Source organism: Mya arenaria, chromosome 10, assembly GCF_026914265.1.
Source record: "Mya arenaria isolate MELC-2E11 chromosome 10, ASM2691426v1".
NCBI classification, from domain to species: domain Eukaryota; kingdom Metazoa; phylum Mollusca; class Bivalvia; order Myida; family Myidae; genus Mya; species Mya arenaria.
Genome location: NC_069131.1, coordinates 10,628,563 through 10,654,174, shown reverse-complemented (window position 1 = coordinate 10,654,174; position 25,612 = coordinate 10,628,563). Strand labels below are relative to the sequence as shown.

Here is a 25,612-nt window from a genome sequence, read left to right as displayed (position 1 = left end):
GACTCAGGTTTTTGAGGACATTTTAACGCCCTATTTCAAAGTGCAAATGGCAACACGCGTTCAGTTTCGAATTGGAGCCTGAACAGTTACTGGTACAACTTAAAAGGTTTGTATTTCTTTGTTTTCTTCTAAAATTTTTCCTCAATATGAGATGACAGAAACAAAATTCATATTATATAGAGTTTATTCTGAATACCACACAACAAAGTGGGTGGGGAAGGGTAAGAATTAAAACGTTTCAAAATTATTATTGTAATTTAGTTATGAGATACAATCTTTTCAAAAACAAGACCTGGGGCGTAGAGAAAATAAATATGGCCAAAAATGGCATCAAAGTCGAGGGCTAAGCTCAAAAATTATATCAGAATAAAAGGAAGATCAGCTAAAGTAGGCATTGCTTCTCTGTGCGAGATAGCTTACTGAGCCTAAAACAATCACTTGGTAACTACAAAGTCTGCGACCTCGAACCCTAAAGTCCCTCCAAATACACATTAGAGCTTAACATGGTAGTTTTATTTTCCATTTTATCCCTGGGGAGGACCCCGAACTCCCAACCGGGATATTTTCCCTCCCACACCCACCCCCTTTCGTGCGTAACATTCAGTGAAGCCAGGCTACGTCCCTGAAATCATATACCCATACCAACATACGTTAGGGTTTTCATGGGTTAAACCAATGCTAAGGAATACTTTTGAGGTTTGTTTATATTTATTTTTGCATTTTTCACGGAAAAGTCCACATGCACAGTGGCTAGTCCAAATTATTGTACGTAGATTTTTTACGCATTTTGATATGGCAATTCCAGGGATTAGCAGACTCCCGAAATGAATGCCTATAAGAAATATAACAGATTCAATCTCGGTTAAAATTTACTATTTGGGCAATGTATATGTGTGTATGGTGTTCTGTTAGAGCATGATTCGTTTTATGATTTTATGATTTTAGGCTTGGTGGAGTGCTTTGAACTAAGAGTAGGGCCATTAAGTGAGCGCCTGTTATCAAGCCACTGTGGAAAAACTATGGTTACAATATGCCGAATATATTTTATATATAACAATTCCTTTTTATACCGATTTACATAGATAATTCTTTATTTCCTCTTTGAAAGAAGAGATTGAACAGAACATAATTCATACACATACAAAGACACAATGGTAAGTGAGATTGAATCTGTACATATATTTACGTAATTCAGTTTTGCTTCAATACCCTTTCATAATCTTTGTTAAAAAGGTTTGAATGAACAAATATTGTTAAGCCTAAAGCATCTCTAAAGGAACTCGCTCATGTTTTTGCACCAACTTTGTTAACGGTCTTGCATTTGAAAACACTTATAATATATTACATGTATAACTATTTTATACCGAAATTGCAAAACAACAACAACACTTAAAGTATGTTCTGGTATATGTCTATAGCTGTAGATGTAACATGATCTGCATGCTCAGAGATATATACTCCACCTATAGCCATATGTTCAGTCGCTATAATAAACTCAGTACAGAAACATCTCTGTTGTTATACTTCATTAAAGAACCCAAAACAAAGTATAAACAAATCTGGTTTTTAGTGGGGCGCGAGCCAATGCCGGTTCTGTCAAGGAAAAAAATAATTAGAAAAGTGACAACAAAGCCTAACGCCCACAAGAACTCATACCCAAACAAAAGGATCACTTAACCCTTAAGCCTGTTTGTTAAACCCCGTTGCTAACGCTATTCAAAAAATCGTGGACTTCAGCTACAATATATCAACATATGTTGATGGGTTCCAGCCGTCAGAGTCTTAGTTTGAACACTCCTAATGATATGCCGCACTTAATTTCGTTATTCGAAGACAAGCGCTATGTCCATTTTATGTATATTGGCTCTTGTATAACAGGTTGTTTTGCAAGATCATTATTAAAGCTGCACTCTCACAGATCGACCGGTTTGACAACTTTTATATATATTGTATTGGAATGAGCATTTTTTGCGTTAATGTGAGAACACCAATGATGTAAGAATGCTTAACAATTATCAGATCACATTTTTTATATTTATGTTTACGTTCCCTAATTACTTTTTTTGCCAAAAAAGTTGATTCTGAGACTCACTAGTGTGGACTAGCCGGCTGTTTTCTACTATTTTTCTTGACTTTACCGGCTTGGTTTCGAACCCCACTAAAACCAAAATACTTTTTATGCTATTACTGTTTTTCTTTCTGCAATTTCGATATCATAGATTAAAATAGTGATAAAATAAGTGTTTTCAGATGCATTACCAAGAAAACTAATTTTTGGCCCAAAAACATGAGCGAGTCACATTAAATGCAAATTAAGCGTATTCTAGTCAGAGTGTGCACATTAACATCATACAATATAGCTGTATGATCTTTGAAGAAAAAGTGCGTTGTTGTCAGTGTCTAAACAAGGTTCTAAAGGGGCTCCAAGAAGTCACAGTGTCCATTGCATTTGTTCCAAGTTATTTAAGCTTTCGTATGCCTGTCCATTTAAAGCGTATTCATCTGAGTAATAAAGTCTGCCCTGATTGGCCATGTGTGATTTAATACATTCACTTAATATATGCACAAATTCTTCCTGAAAGGTTAAGTAACATTTAGCACAAAATCTGTTTTTCAAAGTCGAAGGTCTATTGTTGCAGGTCAGTATGATAAAGGTCATGGTCATCAGCCTCATAAACTTTTCCCGCAGTTCATAGGTAAAAGTGTTTGTCTTCTCAACATTTATCTTTCACACAATTCTGACAAAACAGCGCTGAATTAGTGAATAAGGTTTGTCAAAAATGGTATAAAAGTGGTAAATGGACCGACGCTTATTTAAGTTAAGGTAAGGTACAGAAAACGCTGTCTAAGAATAGTCGGAAACGTGCTATAATAACTCCAAACAAAAACGATACGCACTGAGACTGTTATTATACAGTGTATTGGTGCTTCAACACTTTTAGGTAAGATATTAAGTAGAATGCAGTCACTATGGCAACGCAACTCAACGTAACCTGGCATAATTGTCAATGTTTTATGTTTTTCCTATATAATGAACGGATTTTGAGTAGGCGTTTTGAAAATACGGGCTCGAAACTCACAGTGACTCGAAGTTTGGAAAATAAAATATTCCCCCTAGAGAGCACATTTTTATAACACTGAATTTCTGCACACACAAAAACTTATGACAGCAACAAACCATGCGCTAAGTACCCAATATTCAAATTTAAACCATGTGTTAACTTTGCGATTTTTCATTGCTGTAATAGTACTTTCGGTATAATTTCTACATGTTATTCTGCTCATAAAAACCCTCTCAAAAGGTACATTAATGGAATGGGGTCGACAGGAATCCAACTTTCACATATCTGTGCTTATTAGTCGATTATAATGACACTTGGTGACCTTTTGTCAATGTGTCGATGCTAATTTCTTTCAAATTTATTTCGGGTTGCCCATTCTTCGGTAAACTAGGATTGACTACAGTAACATACTTTCAATTTTGAACTGCATATAATGTTTTCTTTACGCTTTGTCCATGTATGTTCTCTATGAATAATGTTCACGCAAAAGAAAACGTTTACCTAAACGGTTATTAGATCTTTTTTTTGTTTCAAGAAACGACCGTATATGGATGCATATACATTTTCAAGCACTTGTTGTTTAAATGATTCCAGAAAAATAAACGATGGCGGAAGGAGGACAAGGCGACAGTTCACATGCAGATGACAACACCTTTTGCCAGCCCTGTCAAGGTGAAGGCGAAATCAAAGAGGGACATGGGTACTGTCAAAACTGTCAGGAATACATGTGTCAACACTGCATCAGAATCGTCCACAGATCATCAAACTTAAAGGGACATACAATCCTTTCAGGGGAACAAATGCCTTTAATACCTCCGGAAAGAGATGACCATGGATCCGCCGAGGAATATTCAGAAATGTGCAAAGTTCACGCCAATGAAACACTAAAGTTCTTTTGTCCTGACCATGGGGCATTTGAATGCGGAGTTTGTATTGTACTTGATCACCGGGCGTGTTCGGTTCAGTTTGTTCCGGATGTCGCTAAAGGGTTCAGCAATACCTCTGAATATAGAGATCAAATAAACATGCTCAGAGAGATTCAAAACGATATCCAAACTTGTGAAGATAAGGTTGAAGAAAAATCAGTCTCTGCTAATGATGTCCATTTAGTTGGTCTTGGTGATCTAAAGAAGTTTAGGAAAAAAATAAATGAGTACCTGGATGAATCAGAAAGGAATATTGAGTCATTTGCTGAACATTTGAAGGCTGAAGTTGATGAAAAGATAAGAGAGCTAAAGAAGAAATATGTTCAATTAAAAGGTATAGGTGATAAATCTGAACAAACCCTTGAAATTGCATCAAGTGATGAAGTACGGTTGTATATGACATCAAAGAGGTCAAAGAAAGACATTGAAGGCTTAAAGCTGTCAGTTGACAAAATAAAGAAGACCTGTCAGCAGGACAATATGAGATACGAGTTCAAACCGGATTCTGTATTTGAGAAAATGTTGAGCTTGCAGAGAAATCTTGGCAAAATGACAATAACGAATGAGATACAAGATGATAAAGTGATAACACAGCAGATGAGTTTGATATCGATGAATCTGATCAAAAGTGTACACTCAGTGATTCTATTACATTTGATCAAGTGCCCAGTATAACTAATATTTCAATAGAAAGTACTGATGATGTATATCAAACATGTTCATGTAAGCACCCTAATTGTTGGAAAAATGAGGAGGAAGATCATAAAAAGGAAGTTAAAGAATACTGGAGCTGCTGTATAACAGGAATGGCCGTGCTGTCCCCAGGAAGGCTTGTAGTTGCAGACAGTGGGTGTCACTCAGTGAAGTTAATTGACACGTCCAACAACAAGGTTCTGGCTAGATACTCAACTGCCCCGTATCCAACTCAAGGTCAAAAGCCATTTGATGTAACAGTAGTTTCAAATGAAAATATTGCAGTAACCTATAATCCAAACACTTCCTATATGCGTCTGAGAATACTATCCACAGAAAATAACACTCTTTCTGAACGTTATAGTGTTATAATTCAAAGTCTCAGAACTCTATATGTTTCCTACATCAATGATCGATTTTATTTGTCGGATGGTTCTTCTATCAGTGTCCGAGATGATAAAATCAATGATGCACAGGTTAGAAAATTTGAAATCAAAGGCAACTCCTGTTATAGAAAGCCTGTATTGAACGCTTCTGATGGCAATGCGTATTACGTCACGGACAAAACTAGCTGGGACACTTACACTCTTAGAAAAGTCTCTTTAGATGGAAATACTTTGGCTACATACACAGATTGGGAGTTTAAATCTCCAGGATTGGTAATACCTATTTGGGATGGAAATATTCTGCTATACAACAATGATAAGGAGGAGCTCTTGCTAATGTCAGGAAACTGTGAGAAAATAAAAAGTCTGATGAAGATCAAAACAGAAGAAAATTTTATCGAAAACCCAAGTGCAACAACTTTCTGTTCAGAAACCAAGACTCTTTTTGTTTGTGACCAACAAAGCGACAAAACTATCAAAGCAATACAGTTTACGTAGTTTGTCATGATGTAAAAATAAAATTTGTTATGATTTAAAAATGTGGGAAAAACCTACCATGTTTCAATATAACTTTGTTGTTTGTTAATGATATGTATCATGTCCAAATGAGTTCTTTTATAGAATTTTAGTAACTAACATTAAACATTTAATTGACTGCATTTTTCAGAATTTTCACTTAACGTACATTAAAGCCAAATACCAAACAAATACTAGTTACGACTCGTACAATGAATCTATATACGAAAAAAACACGGTTGTAATTAATTTATGGCGTCAAACTGATCGTTTCACAGATCTGAATATTGCTAGTCTACTCAAAACGTTTAAGGATTAACAAACATGGATAATATTCAAAGGGCACAGCTGCATATGATTTACCGCAGAAGCCCTTAGTAGTGAAGTTTATAACCTTCTCTCAACTTTTACAGTTACGTTGTGATTGCATTTATTTCAGTATTACTAATGTTATCAATTCACAATAGGTATAATGTTAATATATTGTTTGTACATAAAACAAATAGCAGACACAAACTATAATAGAGTTATTAGTACTGCGTCCGGAATGTTGTATTCGACTCGAGTGGATTTTTGCAGATTCGGATTTTATGAGGCAATACGACATTCCGAATAAAAACGCAGTACCAATAACCCTTTTATTATATACATTTCTTGTTAGATCACTTAAAGGCCACATTTGTTTATAATAAATGTCATTTTAACGACACACTATTTTGTTTTATGACGTCATTTTAACATCACGCAACGATACTTGTTATGATGTGAGTTCACAAGAGTGAAATACGGCCGTATTGCACTGGAGTAGTATACGGACTACCGTATTTTGGGATATGTATTGCGTGTGGATTTTTGATGGGTATATAATAAAAAAATAACATTAACAGTACAAATGTAACAGACTGTATGAACACGGTTGTTTATCGGATCAGTAAGTGGACAAGCACACGTACAGAACAGAAAGAATCAAATTTGACATACTGTATAGACAATATAACGTGTAGCACTGCTCATCAAAGAATATCATCAAAGCATGTTAACAAATATTCCATAGGTAGTGCTTCTAGCGTTTTTTACAGAATGACGTGAGATTTTGTTTTGATATGGTATTGCATATATGAACATACGGAAAGTGAAATGATTTTAAAGGATCAATGTTTGGACAAACTCAGCAATGAAAAGATTAGTTTTGACATTTGTGACAATATATCACAGACTATATAAGAGCGTTAAGGTATAATATACTAGTAATATAGTCCTTACGCGTTTTCAGGACGTGGTTATGTTTTGTTTTTGATAAGGTATTACTTTTAAATTGTGTTGTATGCTAATAACCTTGTTGAAAAGGACAATAGTAGTGTGTGTGTGTGTGTGTGTGTGTGTGTGTGTGTGTGTGTGTGTGTGTGTGTGTGTGCGTGTGTTCGTGTCTGCGTGTGTGGATGCGTGCGTGCGTGTGGTAGTGTGTGTGTGTGTGTGTGTGTGTGCGTGCGTGCGTGCGTGCGTGCGTGCGTGCGTGCGTGCGTGCGTGCGCGTGCGTGTGTTTGTGTCTGCGTGTGTGGATGCGTGCGTGCGTGTGTGTGTGTGTGTTGGTATATGTTTGGGTTTCTGTTTCGGTGTGTGTGCGTTTATTTTTATATTAAGTAGAATTTGTATGTGTTTTGGTGGAAACACTCTTTCTACCGTTTTTTTACCATAAGAAAATTAACTTCATCCCTACATGACAAAACCAATTTTCCAACTAGCACTCGATCCCTTATATCACACTATCCAAATGCTTTTTTGGTAAAGAATACTACTCCTATGTAATAAGTGAAAATTAGACAGTGTGATTTCCTCTTTGCTTCTATATTCATTTTGTTATTTACATGCAATTTATGCTTGTTAAATACCCGATAATTTTTGTGAAAGTTGATGTATCTGAATGAAGTACACTCACTATGGATATCTTAATAATGCGTTGATACAAAACGTTATACTCATGTCTAAATTAAACACATGTTCTAACAATTGTCAATGTTAAAATAATACTTAGAAAACGGCTTGATATTTTAAATATACTGAAAAAAGTTGATATTGTCTGTATTCAAGAGTTGATGTGAGAAATCAATTTCAGCAGGGTGGGTTTGATTTCATTTTTATTTCATAGCTCTCCTTATTGGAAGAAAATCCCTAGTAAGTGTCATATCCCTCCGTTGGAAGGAAAAAAATCTGTGTTGCCACACCCCTCCACTTTGGAAATACAGTTCAATGTGTTGGCATTGCCCTTGTCTTCTGAAATAAAACTCTATGTGTTGTCATAGGCCTCTTTGGAAAAAAAACCTAGTTAGTGTCATACCCCTTCTTTTTGAAAATAGAACTCTTGATGTTGTCATAGCCCTCCTCTTTGGAAAAATAAACCTAGTGAGTGTCATACCCCTCCTTTTTTGAAATAAAACTGTTGTCATACCCTTTTTCTTTGGAAGAAAACCCCTAGTTATTGTCATATCCCTACTTTTTGGAAATAAAACTCTTGGTGTTGTCATACCCTACTCTTTCGAAGAAACACCCTAGTTAGTGCCATATCCTCCCTTTTTGGAAATAAAACTCTAGGTGTTGCCATACCCTCCTCTTTCGAAGAAACACCCTAGTTAGTGTCATATCCCCCTTTTTGGAAATAAAACTCTAGGTGTTTAAACCCCTCCTCTTTCGAAGAAATACCCTAGTTAGTGCCATATCCCTCCTTTTTGGAAATGAAACTCTAGGTGTTGTCATAATCTTTTTCTTTGGAAGAAAAACTCAATGAGTAGTAGTAAAATAGCAGTCGGGCAAAGGGGCGATCCATGGGTCTGGTGCATATTTCCGGCAAAGCTTCGGGTGTGTTCAAGAACAAATAATAAAAATGTTTGCGATGGTGAAGGTCGTACATTATCATGTTGGGGTGCGGTTGAAATATGTGGCAGCGGGATTGTATTATACATGTGTGTTGACAATTGTTGACCACATAGCAGAATTTATCGCGTGTACCGGCATTGGACGGATCATATATATGCATTTACGACGAATTGATTTATTGAGTAGTGGGAATATGAGCGCAGACGATGAATTAATGCTTGAAAGTAACATGAACCAACAAAAGTAGAAATACGAAACTATGTCTATTTTTATTTATAGTTGACTATTGACTCTTCTTCTTTATCTGATCCATGGGTTAAATGGATGACTCGTTTTGTTTGTTCAACAGCCAGTAAGGTAATGAATCAACCAAAGATATTGGGGCAATAAATTTCTGTTCGGAAACCAAGACACTCTTTATAGGTGTAGAAGGTGAATCCACATATATCCATGTAATAAAGTTTACGTAGATTGACAGGAAAAATGATATAGAAAAGAAATTGAACTTAATTGAAAAGTAAAGAAAGATGATAACTACGAGACAGCTTTTTTAAACATAACTTTTTTGTTTGAGTAATTAATGAATGATAATGTGTCCTGTCCAAATGTGTTCTTTACTAAATGTTTCTGATCCGTATTTAACACTAACGTTTCAGAAAATATAATTATATATACTTGTTAGCCATGTAATCGTACGCATACGCCAAAAAATCGAGTTATTAAAATGAGAATGTCGTTGGGTGGACTGGCGTGAAATTGGTGCCCTCCCCCCATAATAACTTTGATAATCATGTTGTATAGTGTTGCAACTTGGTATTTATATAGGGACTAGTTATCGCATAAGAATATATCACTTGGTTGATAAAGTCAAGGCTACAGCTACCAAAATAGATAAAACATTTTCCATTCAATACATTGACTTTTTAAGGATTGGTAGATTTGGTTCGTAGCGAGGTCATACGAAGACACACCTTTAAATGGATTTGGAGTCAAGGTTATAAGGTCACTGGTAATAGAAATAGAAAACAAATACATAGCTGTTTTGTTAATTAAAACTAAATTGTCGACTATTACTTTGAGCACTGGTTCACAGTTTTCTACTATTGTGTAATATTAGTACAGTGTTCCTCTATTCAGCCAGGTGGTAAGTGGTAAAATGATTTTCGATTTTAAACATTGCATTTATATGGAATGTGTCTGCACATGTATGCGAAATCAAAGCTTAATGGGTAAAAGGATAAAGAAATATATTAAACCTATGTCAACTGCAAAACAGTTTGTTCAATACAACCAATAATATTGTCACGTCTTGGTTTTACTTGTGGATATTCTGTTTTTAAATCCAAAATGCCCTTTAATGGGAAATATACACCAATGTTTGACCTTGTACAATTTGTCAGTTAAAACTGACTGTAAGTGCGGCGTTTCGTGACGGGCGAATAGCTAAATGAAGATAAAACATGCGTTGCCATGGAGTGATTGACTCTTTACAGGTTAAAAGTTTAGACAAATGTCGTGCGAACTCTGTTCACTTAAAAAATAACCACCCTGTAAAACTAAAACATAAGAACTTTAGCAATTTGATTCGGACGTGCAAGAACTGATTGCAAGAACCATTAATGATCTTTCAGATTTCAGAATTAATTAAAAACGGACATATTCTGAGGGCGAAGGACACGGTCAAACATTATTTAGAAAAAATCACATGAAACATTTTAACATGGAGTAAGGCTGGATATTACAGATCTTAGTCAAAATGGAACCTTGTAATGAATACTATCAGAGAATAGCGTGATAACACATACACAACGTTAAATATATATTTGAGAAAAAAAAAACCTACAGAAACAAGCTCAGTAGCCAAAAGTTTAACACTTGTGTAATGTTTGTTGTCGTGTGGAGTTATTTGTCTTTTGTTCTGCGTGTGCTTATTCTGGCTCTGTTAGCTAAACACGATATTGGTTTCAGTCCAGATTACTGGATTTGTCCCTGCTGTTTCCTTTCGAGCCGATTTCGAGTTAAATACTTTGTTACAGTGAACAACATTGGCAACGTCATCGTTGTGTACTTTCTAATATTATCTACTCTGGAATTCTCATAGAAACGCAGGTGATATCCGATAAATCATATACATGTTGAGCCTACTGTTTCAGATATGATTGTATTATTAAAAAATTGTAGCACATCATAAAGTAGTTTTCGTGAGCTAACAAGGATGCCGTTTACAACGCTGCGAATTTTAATAGAGTTATCAACATTTGGCCCAATCAAAGGCATGAACAACGTGTGAAACAAATGCTCTTGAGTTGTTGTTTTTTAATTATAAAAGTAGTATAATAATTGGTATTTCGCGGCCATTTTGTTTGGTGGTTTGGTGGTTTTGTCGGTGGTTTCATTGTTTGCGCATGCGCAAGTTTGAAATTGACTTTCGCGGCCATTTTGTTTGGTGGTGCGGTGGTTCTGTCGGTGGTTCCATTGTTTACGCATGCGCAAGTTTGAAATTGACTTTCGCGGCCATATTTAGCGATTTCGCGCGTTAGCGGTCATATTTGGCGATTTCCCGCTTTTAGCGGTTATGTTTAACCATTGTTTAAAATCCAAGACAAAGGGTCATTGTTAACAGTGAAAGACATTCAAATTTAATGAACGGTGATATGAACTTTTCACCTTGCAAAACCATACTCATTTTTCCGTTAACATAACATTAGCCAAGATGAGTTCCGTTATCACCATCAATACAATATTTTTATATATCAATTCAACTCCCAAAAGGAGCGATAGGGAGAACAATCTTAACATGTTAACAATAACATTTATCATAGAAATGGTCACGATTGTTATAATGATTGTACTTGATACCTTTTAAAAGGGGCTCATGATCATTTTACATAAAATATTGATAAAGGTTATATTGAGCTGACCTAACAGTTGAGAGGTTATGATAACAACTATTGTTTTCTACAATCATCAAATTTTTCAAAAGTTTTTTTTCAATCCCTTTTACAAGTAATAAACAAAATTTGATCTCACTAGTTAGGAAAATTACAACGTTTTTTTTCCCTTTAATGATTTTATATGATTTCTTTGTTTCAAAGAATAACGATTCATACACGAATGTTTTGGAAGAAAGTTTAAGACAAAGGTTTCAAAATGTTCATTTTAAAACTTTGAAAAGACGTTTGTTGTCCTTGTTCATCAGCAGATACAGTTTTTTCATTACCACAAAGATTTATAATGTCTCTGTTCAAAAAAATAATAATGTTTTCCATTTTTACAAAGGAAAAAACCCATAGTTATCACTAGGTTATAGGGTAAAAGAAGGTAACTCGCGGTCATCTTTGACGAATCTGGCGGGTCCCATCACAGGCAGGTCCGCGGAATGTTGACGGGTGCATTGTTTGATTGAGAGTATTCATTTCAATGTAGTTTATGGTACGACACGAAGATAGCACTATCGTCTTTATCAGATCAGGGTTATGTATGCCAAAGGACAACGCTCCAAAGTTTCTAACAATGATTAACGCATCATTTGTTTAATAGTATTGCCTTTAATTGTTATCCCCTTATCACACGATGTACTAATTATAACCCTCTCTATCTTTTTAAGTGATCAAACTTCTGATTATTTAAGGTGAAAAAGCACATGTCATTGACGCATTGTAATACCATTAAAGTGAAAAGTCGGTTAAATGATGTGTTGAAAGTCCAATAGACGGGACTGTCACTATTATCGTTATCATACATTTAGTTTATCATCCAGGCTAACTAAATCTAGTACAATGAGGTGATCTATCACAGAAGGTCACTAATTAAACCGTTGTCCAACGCTCGATTTATTACACACTCCTTTGTGTGAGAAGATAATGATAATTTTCCTCTTTAAAAATCTCTTTTTGAGATCAATATTAGTCATTACTGTGTTGTTTTAATCTTTGGTTAGAATCAGAAAGCCCCATGCGATATTTTGTTTTGTATGTTATTAAACTAGTTTGTAATTAATCATTGTTATTGTATATAGTTTAATTAACTGTCACCAAGCAATCCTGTACATATTGATATTAAACAGATTTATAACATCATCTTTTTCACAGGTTTGATTTCATGAAACTTTTGCAGTATTATATACTTTATATTAAATGTTTACTTGTAATCATGATTGGTTGATCCAATAATTTACAAAGAGGTACCTTAATAACCTTCGTATTACTAGTACTTGATTTTGTACCCTGGTTTTGACAGATTTATGACGAATGATATATTGGCTAAAGAGGAGAAAGGGGGAAATGACTTTCCTTCAGCAGGTGTTCAAATTGTTCCATGTAATATTTGCTTCTTGAGAAAAACATTTAACAACTATGTTATTGTAATGTGAGTACCTATAGTCTTGTGCATTCAACGAACATTGAAAATTGTACTTATGCCCGTTCTAGAAAAAAAAGCAATTATTCACTTGCAAATGATTTTATCCGCGATGGCATTAATGACAAATTCTAGTCCCTGAAATAGGTATAGCAAGACATACTCTAATTTAAAACATACAGCAGATATTTGATATGAAAGCTATACTTTCAGCAATTACAAGTCAAACTCATCTAATTTAACAACATTGTTATACATTTTAGCAAGTGTGGTGATAAAATTCAGTATTGCTACTGTACATTAGGTGGATAGGACAATTGGATCCTGTCAGATGTACGCTCCAGACAGACAAGGAGGTGGAGGACGAACTGATCACACATTAATATACATCATTAAACTTATAAATTTAGCATGTGTCTTTTAATTGGATGTGCGTTTGAAATTGACTCTCGCGGCCATCTTTGGCGGTTTCCCGCGTTAGCGGCCATATTTAACCATTGTTTGAAATCCAGGACAAAGGGTCATTGTTTAACTGGGTCTCCATTGATTAACAGTATTCATTTCAATAGAAGGGATATAAACAATAGCATTGTCACACTAACCACATCAGTGTATTGTATGTCAAAGGACAACTCATCCAACGTTTCTAACATAGGGTCATCGACCTAGGATCTATTTAATGGTATTGTTTTCCCTCATCAGACGATGGACTTATCATAACCTCCACCATCTTTTTATGTGATCAAACGGATTCTTTTATATGTAAGATCACAGGTCATTGACAAACAAAAGTTCATCAGAACCCAGCCATCGCGTGATCGAAAGTGATTTCAAGAAATTGAATGACTAAAACCTGACCGTTTAGTGTCAATTCGTACAACAACACCATATCTAATAGCCACTCAATTACTCTCCGACGTACCCATTGTAATAACTTAAAAGTGAAGACAGTTAAATGAGCTGCTGATGGCTCAAAAGACGAGATTGTCGTTATCATATATCTAGTTTATCATTCAGGGTGACTAAAGCTCTTCCACTGTGGTGAGCTATCACAATAAATCACTTATTAAACCATTGTCAAATGCCAGCGCTCGATTCACTGGACTCTGTTTATCATTATGAACACCTCCGTTGAACCTTACAATGACATGAAAGTTTTTCAAACAACTTACTAAATAATCTTTTATTTTGACCACCAAAAGTAGGTTTTGAAGATATAACAGTTTTGTCCTCTCTTAGCTTCTTTTGAGTTTCACTATTTTTATTAAATCGGTAAAGGATTCACACAATTTCTTTATCAAATAACCTCATACCTTAAAGGTATGATGTATCGTTTACATTTCATTAAATCAACCCTACAGAAATGTTAAAATGTGTTCGATCTTATTGTAATGAAAACGTGAATGTTTTTTATTATTTATTTTTGTGTATAACTATTTCATTCCATTAATACAATATTTTAAAATTTAACAAGACCAAATTGAGATTTATAAGTTGAGGACATGTCTGACAAGCTATTTTATACCATTCCGGTATGTTGTATCAATAAATAAAATATCAGACAAGATTTTAATATTTATTTTCTTATAAATACAATACAATGCAAATACAAATAAAGTTGATTATAATTGAATTCAAACAATTTGTTTAACAAAGATCATACATTTTTATTTATTTTTTTTTATTTATTTTAGGTTACATTTCAACAGTAGAGCAGTAGATAACATCACATGAAATTACATGAAATTAGATGTAATTTGGTATAAAACATAGAAATTATATCTCTTGTATCTTATAATGTCCATAAGCATATGATTTAATTCCATCTTCTAATAAAAATCTTTTGTCATCAAAACTAGATAATCCTACTTTGCTGATTGTTTCCAGATAAATTTTATGGTTATGACTTAATGAATGCATTGTTGAGTGCATTTGAGAATTATTAAATAATACATGTTTATAATCATTAAGAGTCAATGATTTTTTAACAACCGCTTTTGATATCCCTTTTGCTCTTTTCTCGTCTATATCATCACACTTAAATGCATACATTTTCGATCGCAAACCGCAATATTCACTAATACATTTCTCATTTGTTTCACTTTTCATTTTTCCCATTACTTTTTTGTTGAAGTCACTATATAAAAAATGATCTTTAGGGAAATCTGAAGTGTCAAACAAATGTGAATAGGCCAACATATCTTGGAAAATGTCCGGTGTTGTACATGATACTAAAAATGAATCTGTGTCCGTTAATTCTAGCTCAACGTTGCTACCATACACATTTTTCAAATGATTATAATAAAAATCGTACATGGTATATTTTGACAAATCAAGGATACTCATTCCAACAAAAATTGGTTTATTTAATTTAATTTTTTTGCGACTTAATTCAACACCAACATGGTCTTCAGAAAAAATCCGGTGCATCTTATAAGTGGGTTTGGATGACACCTTCTGTAGTCGTTTTTCTGTATGAACAAGTTCTACGGACCGATGCTTCCGAAGATTTTCCATGGTTTTTCCTGAAAGTAAACAAAATTTTTGGTAAGTAACTTTTCATCATGTTAATCTTTACTCTGAACTGCTCAATATATGTTTTTATGATGGTATCCGTCGTTATCTTAGATACCTGTGTTTTGGATGAGGGATATGAAAATGGGACCGAAAAATACACTTTTTACTTGCCGGTAGTTAGTTTTGGTCAGTTTTACTTTAGGTTCCTAATTGTACATGAGCACTTGTAAGCGTCTGATTGAAGATGAATGAAATACCAAAAAGTGAAACTACGCCTGACAATTATTGAACAGTTGTTTTTGTAGATAAGTATTAGTGGTATGGAAGTGACAATAAATAAATTGTATAAATTACATACGGGCAGATCATACAAAAATGATAACAATGTTATAAATTAACACGAACCCCCCAAAAAAAACAACAACAACAACCTTACCGAAGACCGAGTTGTTCATGAGTTTGAAGAAGTTCTTCTCGTAAGCAGTCTTGGCTTGTTGTCGCATTTTGGTGTTGAACTCAACGTAGGGTTTCATGAAAGCCTCTTGTTGGAACTCTAATACTTTATGTATTTTTTTCAATTTTAGACCGAGTTGGAGATACAGTTGCAGGTTGCGATAGTGAAGTACATAATTCTGTTTGTTTTCTAAAGTGGTGAGTAATTTTTCCACCTTTGCTCTGGGTTGAAGTTCCTCACTGTTGTGTAAATGTTTCAACACATGTTGAGCATAAGGAGATAATTTTTCATTGGGTGTGAATTTACGTTCCGGAGCTAATGGGTAGTCGTTATGACTGTCATGTAAATGTTTTGGATATTCTAGATCTACTTCTAGAATATACCCCTTAGATCCATCCTCTGGTATTTTTTCAGGTTCAAAAGTATCAATTTCTTCCTTCTGTAAAAACTTAAAGAATGTTACTAACTCGGAAACTCAATAGTAAATGAACTAGTTTGTCAAATGTTTTGGTGGGAAAATATTCCACCAAAATGTGAATTTGGCGGTAAAAAAGTTCGCCAAACATTTGAATTTTAAACATTTGAATTTCAAATACTATAGGGAATCCATTTCAATTTGTTAATTATCTTTGTTTTTCCCCTTTTGTTTTGTTTTGACTTTATTTCTTTGAGATTCTCATTTTTTTTCTTATTTTTTTTAGGTTTTTCAAAAAACTTGTTTAAACGTTTCACGACTAGTCTTTTCTGTAAATTTCCGTCATTTTGAATTGATTTTTTCTGTATCTTCCCGCCATTTTGAGTCAACCTTTTCTGTGAATTCTTACCATTTTGTTGTAATACCATGTTATTGTTTTTAGAAGGTTGACTGTTTTGTAAACTTCCATCACATTTAGAGAGTAAGTATTCACACTTTGATTTAGGAATTAACACTAATTCTTGAGCCATGATTCACTGGGTTTAATTAACGCTAAAAACTGTTTGAAATATTTTAACAGAATGGCTTTCCTCCTTTTTTGAGAGAGTCTTTTGGATATTACTTTACGTATGACATGTCTATATCGTTTCAAGTTCTTTTTATCCTTTTCTGGAATGACAAGATTTCCCCTGATAGCATTGTAAATCACCTCTATAAGTGCAGCCAATTGAGATTTTGTTAAGTTTTTTATCAACATTTTTTGTTGTTTTTCATTGGTGTTGATCATAAATTTTAAAAAATGTCTCTCCTTCTGTAGTTTATCTTCCATTTTTCTCCTTTTCAGGTAGAAATACAATGGGGGTTTGATGTGGAAAGATGTCTGTACGAAGTTTATATAACGGGTTAGAATGTGGACTTACATCCACCAGAAGGTAACTATATTTCTTGTTTGTGGCTTTTCTATAGGCATCCATAAAATAATGCGTTTCACCGGGAAACATTTGTTTGGCTAATGCTTGAATTTGTAATTTATCTCTCTGATTGTTAAACAACACAAAATAATGACTGTTTAGACTAATAGTTCGAAAATATTTTCCTCCTGTAAATAAATTTTGCACTACGAAAAAGACTGAAAAATTATGGTGATGACTATAAATGGTGAATAAGTTGACAATATCTACACTTTGTGAAGCTTTTTGTGCTAAATCATCAATCACTAATATTTTGAAGTCAGTTTCCATAGTCCACATGTCCATATCGTCTTTAGTTGGTAAACCTTCAAAAAATTCAATATTTTCCACATGTTCTTTCATATCATCAAATAAGGATTGATAGGTAGAATAACAATATATAATCTTTTTCGGAATCATGGTAAACATAGAGTTTGCATTTTTAAACAACTCAAATAGAAAGGTTGACTTTCCACTTCCACTTGTTCCTGCCACAATACAAGTGGCAGGGCATTCAAATTTAATTAATGCATCCAACATGATCTACACTTGTTGATAACAGAGAACACAATAAATAGAATACAAACAAAAACCATTTAAATACACTACTTTATTAGTGATCTACATGTTTGGTTTTTGAAACAACCATTTTGCGAACAATATGGAAACATATTTCTAACGAAGTTATATACAAGTAAATCATTACAGTCATAATCATTGAAAAAACTATGTACAATGTCATAAAAAGATACACCATTTGTTCGTTGTAGTAAGAAAAACAAACAATACATCCCACAAACATCACTGTAATTACTTTGTAGCTGTCTCGAATTTGTGATAACAGTTGAAAAATAAGAAGCATATTTCAGAAAATAAGTGTTAAAATAGTCAATTGGTTTCCCATAACTGTCAAAATATTCGATAGTGGTTGAATTTGGGAAGTAAAATGTACACCAATGTCTTCCTTCCATGAAATGATTGTCTGTATTGGCAATAAAACCACATGGAAATACCAAGTCGTTTGGTAGTTGATCAGCCGCAAACACCCCCAAAATTGTTTTTTGCAACATTGGATCACAGTCTATACAACACTGAAGCTGTGATGTATTCATTCTGTTATTATGTCTCTCTGAGCGTTAATTTGAAAAAATCCAGGAGAACTATTATACACAATACAGCTTGTTGCGGTAGATAAAGCCGTTCCAAATTGAACCTCTAATCGCACATTTCCTGTTTTTATTAGAGATAGAAATGCTTCATCAGAAAACTTTGGCTCTAATTGAAATGTAAAAATACAGGATGTGCGTGCAAAGTCTTCTCTGTTTATATCAAGTCCAGCATCTTTATTCCACATTCCATTTGTTAGAAACATATTTGCGTATACTCTCATAAAACTTTCTCCATTTAAATTATTAAAATTTGTTTTTAGTGGATTACCCCACACTGGAACCCCATCAGCATAAAGGCAAATACTCCTAATGTCACAGTTTAGGAAATGAAATGGATTTGATTTATAATCTCCCGAAATTGCTGCTGATCTGACAAAGGCTACGACAATTGTATTTGGTTTTTGTCCTTGAAATAAGTTATCCCACGTAAACACCGTACTACCTGCAGCAATGGTTTGTAACCGACATTCAAGTCTATCAAATGGATACTTTGCTGTGTTGATCTTTAACATCTCAGAGTGAGCAACAATGAGAGCTGGATTGACTCTAACTTTTTTTACTAAAAGATAACTATCTGTAATGTTTACTTTATAGCTTGGGGATGTCTCGCCAGAACTTAGACAGAATGCTGGAGAACTACGATACAACTTCACATTAACATCCACTTGGTTTAACAGGTACCGTTTAATAGTAAATAAACTGTGATATATAGGCCCTTGCAACTCTAAAGTTTTTGATTTTGTTATATATTTTGCCCGTAAAAACAATCCATTGTTTGCTCCACTAGGATCACAGTCTTCTGGGTGATCATTGTCATCTTTTATGAATAGTTGAGAAGACAATTGAGAAAATGAAGCATCTTTTCCATTACATAGTAAAGTATTAAACATGGCTATATATGGATTGTAATTAGATGATATAACCGCCTTGTTTTGTAGAGTCACTTCTATAATTGAAAATAATGCCTGCAAGAACAAATTCACAGGTCCCACCTTCTCACCCGATTTTAAGTTAGATCCATCTGGATTAGTTACTTTTAGTTTCACACATAACTGTGTATCTTTCAGATCGAGATAGTCCATCGAATTCTGACCACTGATTTGAAACTCAATGGGAGTATCATCCGACACTTGGGATATTGGACGAATCTCTTGATAATGGACATCATTCACCGCAACTTGTGTAGGAGGTAAGTCAAATAGTAGTAATTCATTCGGAACACCTTCAGAAAATCCGTCTTTTGTGAAATAAGACATTTTATGAACCAAATATATCCCACGTTGTTATAGATTTCTTCGAATTATTTCTCGCTTTCTTATCAATTTTCCATTTATTGTCCACTTTTTTGCTTGCTTTTACACCTTTTCTTGATTTTTGATTGTTTTTTACAGGTTTATTTTCAGTTTGTTTATTGTTTCTTGTAGACTTCTGTCCTTTTTTCGGTTTAGTTTGTTTACTCCTGTTTCTGAACTGTTTTTTTCTCGCGCTGTTTACACGATGTGTTACTTCTGAAGGTTTGGATAATTTATGAACAAGGGTTGACATTTCTGAAGTATTTAAACCATCTCGTTTCAGCTCACTTTTCGCCTGGTTTACTGTCTGTTCCGATGGGGAAACTGTGCTGATTGTCATACCATTACTTCCCATCTTCGACTTGTGTGGAATGGCAAATCCCCTCCCAACTTGAGGTTTGTTATTTTTGAAATAGTCTATCCACATTTGTGGGTTCGGTACATACAACTTAGATTGATTCATATTTGGGGTAAAATGGATATCGCTTAAAATGAAGTGTGAGATGCACTGGTGAACTTACGAATGAAGCATACTCGTTTTCCACAGTTTTTATACTGAAATCAATCTCTTGGAATTCTGATCGGTTTAAGGGTAAATAAAAAGGAGATTCTAACACATAATTCCAACCATTTTCTTCGTTTTTCTCTATTCTTCTCAATAAGGGACGTTCACCTCCGTCAACAACGCTTTCTTTGCAAACGTTTGAGTAAATAAATAAGGTATTATCTACAGTTTTTCTTCTTGCTTTAGGATCAGTTTTTATACTTATTTCACACAAAGCAACCTTCCAGTAACCATTAAAAGATAGAGGTAATTTTAACTGCACTTTGAAGTTATAGGGTTTGTTCTCGGTGAAGATGTGATTACTTTCACTGTCTCTCACAAACACATATCGTTCCATTATTATTGTTCTTGAACTTGATCTGCATCAATCCAGCTATCAAATGATTTTGGAAATCCTTCCCATCGAACAAAATACTCTAATTTCCCTTTGACTTTTCTCTTTTTTGAAACTTTATCAACATACCAAAGACTGTCTGCATCTTTATCAACAGGAATTATTTCATTTTGATTCACATAACCTGATATTGGTTCTTTATTCAAGTCTATGATCTTATATAATGGAAAACCTTGTTTGAAAATCTTGCTCTTTATTTTAAAAACTTCTGTAGTATATTGTTGTTGATAAGCTCTTCTAAAGGGATGTTTCGTGTAACTTAATCTAACCAAATCACCAATTTTATATTTAAAGCGAGGAGGCGTTTTGGGGAATTTTTTAGGTTTTAGATACATTTTACTCCAAAGTTGTGTCTCGTTTTTCTTTGTAACATCACTTGGTGCTAATCCATCCAAACTCCGATGAGGGGAATTATTGTAACTATTTACAATATCTTGAAGGTGATCTATATATCTATAATTTCGCTGATATCTTAACATTCTAAATATCATACCACGAAGGGTACGAATGACTCGCTCTGCATAGTTTGCTTTAGCGGTGCTTTGTGTATTAAACAAGTAAACTCTCTTCTTTTGCATAAACGCTTTTAATTCACGATTGATAAATTCAGAACCTCGGTCCGTTCTTAACTTTTTAAAGTTATGAACACTAAGAATATCCTTGATTGCTAACAATACCGTGTTAGATTTTTTATTAACTAAGGGTCGAACGGATAGAAAACGTGAAAATATATCTATAACAATGAGTAGGTATTTAACTCCATCATTGTATTTAGCAATGTTATCAACTGCCATTAAATCCATATCACCCTGATCGTTCATACCCGCCACTTCAACACGTGGTCTTTTATATGTATGTCTCGCCTGACGTTGAATGGCATACGAATCTTGATTGTTGAGCCATTTCTGTATGAAATAAGTAGTAAATACTCTTGGATAGTTTTGGTTTAATATCCTGTGTAACTTTTTTGCACCCAAAAAGCTGCCTGCGTTTTTAGAATCGAAATAATATTGTGATAGGATATGTTCCTTCTGCGTTTTATCCATGATTAAACATGATCATCGTTGTTAGTAGTTTATATTATGGGACACATGGGTTGTTAATTAAACTAAAGCAAGGAAATGAAAACATGTATAGATATAAATACATTTATTTGAAACTAAACATGTATAAAATAAGTCAGCATATGATCATACAAGCATATACATACAATGACATACATGTACATAAAGTGAATTAAATATTTATTTGAAACATGCAAAAAAGGAAATTCGTGAAGTAATAAATATAACAAATCATTTTACGCCACACAATGCCAGAGTTCTTAATTTCTCATGAATTCTTTTTTTGAAGAAAAATGCAGTAAAACACATACAACATTGCATAATATGTCCATTTTGTTGTGTTGTAAATATTCTTTTGCTCAACGTGATGGACGAAACAGTCGATCTTCAATGCGATTGATTGTCAACACCATTCTTTTCATTTTTTCACACCACCGCTCGGTTTTCATTATCTGCAGATAGTCATTGCTCTCTAGCAAATGTTTGTGTAAATCAATCATTTCAGAGGAAATGTTTGAAATGCGCACAATTTCTTCCCAACTTTGTAGTATATTTTTTTCATTAACTGCGTTTAGCATGTCACTAAAGTAACGTTCTATTTTATACTCATCATCATCAGGGTCTGTATCCATGATACAATCGTGATCTTTTTGAGATGGGAGATCCATCTGGCAACCATAGCAAAGTTGTTTAGTCACCATACCCATAACCTCACACAGTGCCTTCGCATATACAAAGTCAAAGTATGAATTCATTAGCGCGACACTTGTAGAAACTGGAGTATAAATCTCTGTAGTGTCCATAACATTCGTTTTGGAGTCACAATGTTCATTTTCATAAATATCTTGAGATAGTTCACTGCAATCCATGTTAAGTTTTTCTGCTGCGATATGATCACACCAAATGTCGATGAAACACTGAATGTTTGTGCTGTGTTGTATGTCTTTTATAGTTACATATGGTAACGGAAAAATTCAAATTTGAATTTTCAGATCATCCGGGGATATCGCCATATTGAAAACCCGCCAGAGGTTCGGTCCACGTCCATGGTGCTCGGGATGAGTCATTGGAGGACGAAGATCGGGTGTCCTTATGCTGCCATGAAATGTCGTTTTTATGATGTCCAATTATGTTCAAAAATAAACAACTTGGAGAATGTGTTTTATGTTCTAACAACGACTCGTCTCCTTTCTGCCACTGATGTAATCGCAAACCGCAAGAAAAACACTCTACTGTGTCATTTCTGCCAGTATAATAAAATCCTGCTGAAGATAATTGGAACTTGTTTGGTTCTATTTGAGGTGGCCACATGTCGAACGTTTTAAGTCTGTCTTGAAAGAATAGCATGCTTGGAGAACTATATTCAAACTCTAATAGTTTTGAAGTTGTCATTTCGACTGTCCGTGTAAGAATGAAGCCAATAACTGAACACTTTCCTTCATATCACAGAGAGTTTCAAAAATATCAAATGGTAATTGAAAACTTTGGTGACCCTTTTTAAATATTATTTTAATGCGTCGCTGTCTCTCTTTTACAACTATGACAAATTTGTCACCAAGTGTGCATGTAATTTCCCTTCTTATTGGTGACCAAGAGACATTTTCAAAACCAAAACCTCTCAAATATGTCTGCAACTCGTTAGAAAAACGTATCTGAGCTTGAGCCATTTTTTGTATTTTTAAACACTTTAGACAACTGTTAAAGCACAGACTTACAATATCCAATTTGTTCGGTTTGTTATATACCACTATTGACAATCAAAAAAAAAAAAATGTCTTGGACGTTGATTATTCTCGTACTATGGACTCGTCTTTAAGTCCTGTATATGCGGTTAAAAAGGGAATGAATTTACATCTATGCGGATATTCCTCAATCTCTTGATGGCTATTGTACTGATCAACTATGGTTTGAAAATTGTTAGTTTGTCTTAAAAGAAATACCATTTTCTGATGACTCTCCTTAACCCACAAATATATACAACGAGCTTCACTATCGTTCCAGGGTAACATATTACCATTCTCATCCCAAAAGGAATCAAACATTCTCCTGTTTGAGTCATATGGTGTCAAATTATAACTCATATTAGCCGGTAAAACAATGGCTGCCAACTTCAATCGCAAAAAGATTAATACTGATAATCAATTGAGACCCAGTTAAACAATGACCCTTTGTCTTGGATTTTAAACAATGGTTAAACATAACCGCTAAAAGCGGAAAATCGCCAAATATGACCGCTAACGCGCGAAATCGATACCATTGTCTTCCCGCTCAATGTTGGTTGAGTTAAACTAACTTTGAAAATTGTCCGCCAAAACATATACGTACGCATGCGTAGACAATGGAACCACCGACAGAACCACCGCACCACCAAACAAAATGGCCGCGAAAGTCAATTTCAAACTTGCGCATGCGCAAACAATGAAACCACCGACAAAACCACCAAACCACCAAACAAAATGGCCGCGAAATACCAATTATTATACTACTTATAAATTCAATTTTATAAGGTTTCAACAAGTGATAAATATATCGATAAAGAAACTGTCGCAAAACACGTGATATGTCATTTACAGTAGTGTCGAAGCCCGTTGGCTCGCAAAGGGACCGGTGAAAATACCTCGAGCCTCGTAAAATTCGAGCCAAGCGGGAATGCTAAGCTTCAATATAAAGAAATCGGTCCTGTACATCCTGTTAGAGCCAACCAGTTTCCCGAGACAAGCGAGCTCGAGCCAATGAGGTTCGGCTGTAGTAGACCTTAGTAGAAATACTTATTTGAGTTTGATTCATCTGAATACTGACCATTTATAATTTATGTTATTGTATGAGTTACTGTGATCCGTTCTGTATAAAATTAAGATGTCGTTGTAATTATAATAAAATTGCAGTGAATTTGAGATCAATAGACAATTTATAATCAACTATTTATATTCAATAACCATAATCTGATCATAAGGACAGTATCGTTAAAGATGCACTCTACTCCTAAATGAGATGTACCACAATTAAAACATTTTTTTTAATTTACCGAAAAGGATGAATAAATATCGAAAGCAATGGTTCTTATGAATGATACCGTGTTTAATTTGAAATAAAATTGTAGAAAACTCGGTATTCCTTCCTTATGAGACGCTAGTTGATCACTGCAAATATTTTAGGACTGACCAATCATTTAATATTTGTTCGTTTTTAGCTATTAAATACACGGTTGAAATCCTGTTATCAGTAATTGATATTTTCTATAAATGCATTATTTAGTAGGTTGTTAAAGGTTAATCACTCAAAATTTATGTTTGTAATACATGTGCATGTATTGATTTTAAATACAAGTGTCACTTTAAGTATGTATAAGACATGTTATACAGTAGTTTTTGCTCTTGTGAAGCTAGATGTGCCCATTATAACTCATATTTAACAAATATTTCCTGACAGGTTTAAAGTGTTAATGAAGTGGACTACCTTGGTTAGATGATCTAAGAGTTTAATACGAGAGTATTGTAAAAAAAACACATTTGTAATGCAGGACAGAAAAAACACACCATATTATCAAAGTTTGTTAATGATTGTATATGCAGAAATTTATATACAGGTTGCAACATTTCATACAGCCCTTATTATGGTTAATAAGTGTTGATTGCAATATTGACAGGCCTATGTATTGTATGTTTTTTGTTTCTCAAATAAAAACAAGATGAGTAAAAGTACCTTAGTTATGTAAAAATATGGCTAAATTCGATGAAACCATTGCTAAGTTAAGCAAAATCGAAGGGTTTTATATTGTGAGTTATTGAATTAAATGTAAATAGTTATTTTAAAGAGTCATTTCGCTGTCCATTATAAAGACGATACCTGAAATGTTTATATATTTTTTTATGTAAACAAGGCCAATCCTGAACTAAATGTACCCCCTCCATATTTTGCATATCAGATTACAAACGGACGCAAATTCGGCAGTGTATTTATTTCCATTTAGCTGTGAAAA

General features: G+C 34.1%; 1 protein-coding gene and 1 long non-coding RNA gene across 7 annotated transcripts; both read left to right on the top strand.

Annotated features, from left to right (window-relative positions):
• LOC128205407 (transcription intermediary factor 1-alpha-like) lies at window positions 1–5,721 on the top strand. Its single transcript, XM_052907011.1, has 2 exons — window positions 1–106; window positions 3,657–5,721. The coding sequence occupies exon 2, from the start codon at window positions 3,668–3,670 to the stop codon at window positions 4,661–4,663; it is 996 nt and encodes a 331-aa protein (XP_052762971.1). The 5' UTR covers window positions 1–106; window positions 3,657–3,667; the 3' UTR covers window positions 4,664–5,721.
• Window positions 5,722–15,558: 9,837 nt separating this feature from the next.
• LOC128205410 (uncharacterized) lies at window positions 15,559–22,793 on the top strand. Of its 6 annotated transcripts, none has more exons than XR_008256240.1 (8): window positions 15,634–15,648; window positions 15,915–15,981; window positions 16,642–16,680; window positions 17,044–17,131; window positions 18,913–18,995; window positions 19,386–19,507; window positions 19,894–20,006; window positions 22,626–22,793. It is a non-coding gene; the product is annotated as an uncharacterized LOC128205410 (long non-coding RNA). The 6 variants fall into 6 exon arrangements; XR_008256237.1 differs by lacking the exon at window positions 15,634–15,648 and adding an exon at window positions 15,792–15,806; XR_008256235.1 differs by lacking the exon at window positions 16,642–16,680 and having other exon boundaries at window positions 15,559–15,806.
• Window positions 22,794–25,612: the final 2,819 nt, after the last annotated feature.